The sequence below is a fragment of the Chrysochloris asiatica genome, unplaced genomic scaffold, assembly GCF_000296735.1.
Source record: "Chrysochloris asiatica unplaced genomic scaffold, ChrAsi1.0 scaffold00354, whole genome shotgun sequence".
NCBI lineage: Eukaryota > Metazoa > Chordata > Mammalia > Afrosoricida > Chrysochloridae > Chrysochloris > Chrysochloris asiatica.
This window is the reverse complement of record NW_006408872.1, coordinates 1,842,855-1,850,423: the sequence shown is the minus strand read 5'-3', so window position 1 is coordinate 1,850,423 and position 7,569 is coordinate 1,842,855. Positions and strand designations below refer to the sequence as shown.

At 39.4% G+C, this 7,569-nt stretch overlaps 1 protein-coding gene across 1 annotated transcript in view; it reads left to right on the top strand.

Annotated features, from left to right (window-relative positions):
- The window catches only part of OBSCN (obscurin, cytoskeletal calmodulin and titin-interacting RhoGEF), a 247,856-nt gene that overhangs the window by 49,875 nt on the left and 190,412 nt on the right, over positions 1-7,569 (top strand). The window contains 1 exon segment of the mRNA XM_006876128.1: positions 4,397-4,672. Within this exon segment, the coding sequence (XP_006876190.1) occupies positions 4,397-4,672 (276 nt within the window).

The window sequence follows — 7,569 nt, the reverse complement described above, 5'->3', positions numbered from 1 at the left end:
ATTTTGCTTGGTTCCACTATCAACATTCATGGAGGCAGCATTCAAGAAATCAAATGACAAATTGCAGTAGGTAAATCTGGTGCACAAGACCTCTTTCAAGTATTGAAGAGCAAAGATGTCAGTTTCAGGACTAAAGTGCACCTGACCCAAGCCATGGTATTTTCAGTAGCTTCATATACATGTGAATGTTGGGCAATGAATAAGGAAGACTGTAGAGAATTGATGCATTTAGTTATGTTTTTGGAGAATAATATTAAAGAACTATGGGCTGCTAGAAGATCAAGCAAATCTGTGTTGGAAGAAGTGCAGTCAGAATGTTCCTTAGAAGCCAGGATGATGAAACTTCTTCTCTCATATTTCAGATATATTATCAGGAAGGACCAGTCCCTGGATAAGGGCATCATGCTTGCTCAAGTGTAAGGATCAGCGAAAAAGAGGAAGATCCCTCATGAGCTGGATTGGCACATTGGCAGCAGCAATGGGCTCAAGTTTAATGTTTGTGAGGATGGTGCAGGACTGGGCAGTGTTTCGTTTTATTGTGCATAAGGCCACTAGGAATCGCGACCAACTTGACAGCACCTAACAACAACAACTGCTTGGCTGCGTAAATTCATTTCCAGGAAGGGTGGTCAAGGGTCATAGTCTTAGGCTCTTCAAGTCTCTTTCTGATCAGTAAGCCTGGTCTTTTTTTTAAAAAAAAAAATAATTTTGAGTTTTGTTCCACATATTCTGCTGCTCTATCCAGGACCTTCTAATGTGATCCCTTTCCGAGAAGTTAGTAGTGGTAGCCGGGCATCATCTAGTCCTTCTGGCTAGAGTCATGGAGACATGTTCACATGTTCCATTATCCTGTAGAACTAATTGATTCCAAATCTTCAATTCTCATCACTCTTCTTTCTTCCTTGTATGAAGACACAATTAGCTGCATCTTTTAAGAGCCCAGATGGGTCTCAGCAAAGTAGAATATAGAGTGTTGTCTTTGTAGACTGTGTTATGCTAGTTGACCACTGTGTCCCCTGAGTCTATGATCACATGAGCACTCAGACCCAGCAACTTACTGCCTTAAGGACTTTGATAATATCTAAGATGCTTTCATCATTTTGCCTTTGGTGTGCTCCACCACTTTCATAGTTGTGTATTCAGGAAAGGGAAATATCAAGGGATCCAGTCATTACTAATTAAACTATTGTTTGGTTTAGAGAAGGATATTTTTGGCTTCAAGTTTAAGGTTTAAAGAATATTTCATGTAACAGTTTTTATTGTTTGTTTGGTTGCAAGGGGGTGGTATCATGTAGCCTCAGTGCCTCTAGGAAGTCTGTATTTGATGAAACATGAAGTTCTGTTTCACATTTTACCCTCTTTTGATCCAGATTCTTCTATAGAATCTTTGATCAGAATTTCAGTAACGATTGCCCAGCACCACCTTGTTCTGGTCTCATGTTAAAAGAGGGTCGTTGCTTATGGAAGCAATTAGGCAGACATTCCAGTTCCTGACTTTTCTTCTTCTTTTGTTCCTAGCAAATAGAGACCAATTCTTGTACCTTACATGGTTGCTTGCAAACTTTTAAGACCCCAGCCACTACATAAGAAATTAGAAGGTAGAACAGAAACACTGAAATCAATTTTGTTTTTCTTGTTAAGTGTTGTTGAGAAAGTTTTGACTCATAGCGATCCGACATAGGATTTCCAAGGAGCAGCTGGTGGGTTTGAACTGATGACCTTGGGATTTGCAGTGCAGTACTGATTCTACAGAGCCACACCAGGAGTTAGGTTCCATGAAACTAGGACCCTAAACCTCCAAATCAAGAAAACGAATTCCATGAGGTGTTTGGTTATACATAAGGAGCATCGTAAGCTGCTCTTTTGTTGTTGTTGTCATTGTATAAACATATAACAGAATATTTGACAAGTTGATCTATTTCAGGTGTACAGCTCTACTGATATCAATTACATTGTTGTTGTTAAGTGCCTTTGAGTCAGTTGCAACTCATAGCAACCCTGTATAGGGTTTCTAAGGAGCGGCTGGTGGGTTTGAACTACCGATCTTGTAGCTGAAACTGACCTTGTAGCCCAGCACATTACCCTGCAGCACCATACCAGGACTCCTTGATCACATTAGTCAGTGTGTCAATGACATCAGTTGATCTCACTTACATTACAGTTACTTAGTTGTGCAGCCATTACGCTTAATTGGTGCCAAATTTCCCATCACCATGAAGAGAAACTGTTTCCTAAACAATGTCTCCCTGATTATTTTTTCATTCCATTTCATTCTCTAATGAAATCTTTATCTTGGATCTGTTGTCTAACATATCTAATACTGTGTCACCAGATACTTGCTTTTTTTTTTTCTTCTTTTTCTCATCTTGGCTTCAGTTTTTGGCACACCTGCAAATTTCCAATGGACTGTCAGACGCTATGTGTTAAAAATTGTTGACTGTGTGATATGGAGTCCTGGTCTGGCACTGTGGATTGCAAAGTCAATCTGAACCACAAGGTCCACAGTTCAAGCTCACCAGCCACTCCTCAGAAACCCTATACAGGGTTGCTATGGGTCGGAACCAACTCGATGGCACTTAGCAACAACAACAACATGTATGATATGGAGTCCTGGTGTGGCACTGTAGGATAAACTCTGGATTGCTAACTGCAAAGCTGGTGGTTCAAAACCTTATACAAGGGTTACTATGAGTCAGAACCAACTTGAAGGCACTTAGCAACAAAACCAACAACATGGATGATATGATCTTACCATCACGAGGATTCTGACTTTATTTTTGCTAGGCAGAAAGAGGATAATGGGCTTAATCCATTTTGGGGATTGATCTGACTCTAGGTTTCACTGCGGTTTTGATAAGGTTCATCCAGCTTTGTCCCATCTATGATCTCATGCCAACTTCTCCAAGGATTCCTGCTGAGAGATTAAGGGTATGAACTGGAGTTCTCCTTAATCCTATCCTGAATGCTAATCTTTGCCTCTTTAGAACTACAAAATGGTGAAAAGTCCTCTCTGGTTTTCAGAAGTTTTCTGCCTTTTTTGTTAGCCCTGTGCAACTTCAACAGCCAAGTGCATAACCACTGTGCCATCAGGATTCTTCTGTGCAGCTCTGGAATCCATCACATATCTTGAGGGGAAATAAGTAGAGTGTGGGACTCAATTCTTTACTCTCTCTTCTCACTGGCATCTTGGGCCCTCAAGAATTTAATTTTATAATATCAAATGTTGGTAAGATTGTGAATAACTCTCACTGCTGGTAAGACTGTTAATTGGCACAAAACATTTTTGAAAACTGTTTGGCATATCTACTAAAGCCAAACAAAGCCCTACACTATGTGCCAATATATGTCCACCAAAGACTTGTGTAATAGTACTCATAGAAGCTTTGCTAATAACATACTCAAATTGGAAGCGACCCAAATGGACCTCAGTAGAGAAGGAAAACTGAATTGTGATGTATTCATGCAGTGACGTTCTATACGGCAAGAGAAAGTGGACTACTGTTACATCCAACAGCATGAATAAATCTTACAGATATTATATTTGGTAATTAAACCAGACATAAAAGTATATAATGCATAATTCAATGTATGTGAAATTAAATAACAGGCAATAGTAATTTATGGTGAGAGAGTATGACTCTAGGAGGGGTCAGAGGTGACTGGGAAATTAGAAATATTATCTATATTTGATATGCTGTTGTGAAGTGCCATCAAGTCATATCAACCCATAGCTATCTTGTATAGCATTTCTGAGGAGTGGCTGGTGGGTTTGAACCTCCAACCTTGTGATTAGTAGTCCAGTGCTTATCCTACAGTGCCACACCAGTACTCCATATTTGATATGCGTGATGTTATTTGGGCTACATTTATAAACATCATTGAGCTATAAAACCACAACTAGCTCTTCATTACATGTAAGTTATCATTTTTAAATAGGTGGAATAATGTTATGGAGGACATAACATGTGAAACACGGTAGAGATGACTTCATGAATTATATAGGCACATCCACCCAGAACTGAGTGCGATGTTGTTGTTGTTATTAAGTGTTGGTGCATCGGTTCCAACTCATAGCGATCCTGTGTAGGGTTTCTGAGGAGCAGTTGGTGGGTTTGAACTTCCAACCCTGTGGTTCACAGTGCTGATGTGGGAAAGACTTTAAATTAGCAGTTACAGAGGGTGGAACAGCCTCAGCCACCAAAGAATTGCTGTTGAATGAGGCCATGTCAAACTCGCTTTGTGATAGGATTCTTTGTGTTCAAGTCAAGCAGCCCATGGGACACATGGTATCACCAGGCTCATTGGGAAATTTGTTAAATTTTGAATGTTTCAGTGGCCATGAAATGGGTGGATACCAGGTTTGTGTCTCTGACTTTGTATCCTTCCCTGTCCCCAGAACCTGTGGTGGTGTTTGCAAAAGATCAGCCTGCAAAGAGTGAGGTGATGACTGAGGCAGGAGGCAGTGCCACACTGAGCTGTGAGGTGGCCAAGGCCCAGACGGAGGTGGTATGGTACAAGGACGGGAAGAAACTGAGTTCGAGCTCAAGGATGCGTGTTGAGGCCAAAGGCTGTGAGCGGCGGCTCGTGGTGCAGCAAGCAAGCAAGGCAGATTCTGGGGAGTACAGCTGTGAGGCCGGGGATCAGAAGGTTTCCTTCCACTTAGATGTCACAGGTGGGTGACTATTAACCTTGTTTGAGGAAATAATGGGATTGACTTATTGCCTGGATGGATCCTGGGGTCCTCTATCCTTGGACTTCATGTCTTCTTATCTCCATCCTCTCACCATCCCTTATACCTTCCCTGTGGCTTGGAACAAAACAGAATGTCTTGGCAGGGTGTATACTGAAGGTAGAAGGTCTGTTTTTTCTCCCCTCATTAGGTTTTTCCAGGAAAGAATGATTACTCAAACGTTCCTAGTCTCTACCCAGAGTCCTCCTTGTCTTCTTTGGTTTCTAGGACTCTTGGAGTCTGAGGTAGACCAGGTGTTTCTCACCTAGGATATATATACTCCTGTTGGCTGACCTGGCAGCATGAATATGACTTTTTCAGGCTCCTCATGGAGATTTTCACTTTCAAGAAATATTTGAATACCATTGATGAAGGGAAGGGGGACTTTGACCACCTTGTCAACTTGCATTATCTCAAGGCTGATCTTTGAATGATCACAGTTTGGGTGCTCTGGGTCACTGTTACTTTCCTTTGATGAGGATGTGGAAGTCTGTGCACCTGTGTGAACAAAACCTACATCCACGTTTTGGTTTAAGATTTGTGCAAAGTACATGAAGAACAGAGGACTGATAAATACACTCCTGCAAGATTTGTGATTCTTTTTCTAAAACAAACCGTGCTTTCCCTTTGTGTTCAGTTAAAACATTCTGTGTTTAATTTCCCTTAGAATTTGACCTACATCTTTAGAAATGGAAAAGAGTAAGTAACTTATACCACATTAGCATGTCTTTTTAAAGATGAGTTATTGTGGAGTCCTGATGTGGCACTGTGGGCTAATGCATCAGACTGCAAAATCATTTGAACTGCAAGATCGGTGATTCAAGCTCATCAGCTGCTCCTTGGAAGCCCTATACAGGATCTCTATGGGTCAGAATGGACTCGACGGCACTTAACAACAACAACAATTGTGTAGCAGCACTGATTATTTCATGTTGTTGTTGTTAAGTGCCGTGGAGTTGTTTCCGACTCATAGCTACTCTGTATACAGTTTCCTAGAAGCAGCTGGTGGGTTTGAACAGCCGACCTTGTGGTTCACAGTCCAGTGATGATCCTACAGTACCACACTAGGATTCCATTTATTTAATAGCACTCCCTTAGTGATCAGTGTGTGTCTATAACTCCCTGGCTGATTCTTAAAGATGCCTGAGAATATACTTTATTTTCCTTGTTTTGAGAATCTTGAGCTGAAGTTGAGACTGCATTTCCATACTTGATCACTATGGGTTATAACATAACATGCTCATATTGAATGTTGTTATTAAATGCTGTCAAGTCAGATCCAACTCACAGCAACCCTGTATATAGTTTCCAAGGAGAGACTGGTGGGTTTGAACCACCAACTTTGCAGTTAGCATTCCAGTGTTTATCCTACAATGCCATACCAGGACCTCATATTATATAAGTATATAGTAATGCTTAGTTGGTATAGATACCAAACACCCTGAGATATAGGTCTTAAACATTATTATAAGAAAATATTCTCAATATTTTATGCAAATAATAGAAAATTTTGATAGTCCAGTTCCTAGAAAACTTTTGACTTGAGAACAAATGAGCAGCATTAACAGTCCTGTAACTATAAAACAATTGATCCAGTAATTAAAAAATCTTCTCACTGAGTAAATATAAGTACACATGTACTATTCTGGAAAGGAATGATCCCAGGTTTATGGAGAATCTTACAGAGAATACAAAAAAGAATATATTTCCCAACTTAGTTTGTGTAGCTAGCACAGCAGTGATAACAAATTATGTCAAGGAAAATATGAAGAATTAAAACTGTGGGCCTGTCTCATACTGGTATCAAGACCAGTTTTCTAAAGAAAATGTTGGTAAAGTGAATTTAGCAATAAATCAAAGGAAAAATCCACTATAACCAAGGTCATAGTCTAGTCAAGTAGCTTTAGAAACACTAGAAAATCAGTACCAACTTTGAAATTAATAGATAAAGGCTATGTAATTATTTAGATAAGTGCAGAATTAAAGTACATGATCAAATTTAATATAACATATGCCAAATAAGTATTGGATGAAATTTACCATCAATTCATAGTTTAAAAAAAAACAACTTTTAACAACTAGAAGTAAAACAGACACTTGTTTAATTTGATCAAGAAGAATTAATGCTTTTGAATTGTGGTGTACGTGAACAGCCAGAGAATAAACAAATCGGTCTTTGATGAAATACAACCAATGCTCCTTAGAAGCAAGGATGGTGAAAGTTCATTTTGCTTACTTATGACACATCACCAGGAAAGGGCAATTACTGGAAAGAGACGTAGTATTTGGCAAAGCAGAGGGCCAGAGAAAACAAGGGAACTCTTCAATGAGATGGACTGACACAGTAGCCATACCAATGAATTCAAACATACTGAAGGTCAAGAAGACAGAGTAGTAGCAGACAATGTCTTGTTCTGTTATACATTAAGTTACCATGAGTTTGAGCCCACACAAAAACTACAGAAAATATAGGAAACTTTGCACTTGAAGTAAAATCTTGAACACTTTCCCTTTAAAATTGGAATCATATAGGGTTGCCGACTGTTACCAATTATAACCACCCTTGTACAGCACAGTAAAGAGATAAATGCTGTGAGTTACAAAATTTGGAAAAAATTGAAGTGTCATTGACTGATATGATTAGAAATATAAAATAACCAAAAGAGAAATTATTAACTGTAGTTGGAGAGTTGAGAAAGAGTGCCACATACAAAATACATATACAAGAACGTTTCATTATCTTTATATGTAGTTCTTGTTAAGTGCTGTTGAATTGGTTTAGACTAGTAGGGACCCTGTATAGTGTTTCCAAGGAATGGTTGGTGGGCTTGAACCACCAA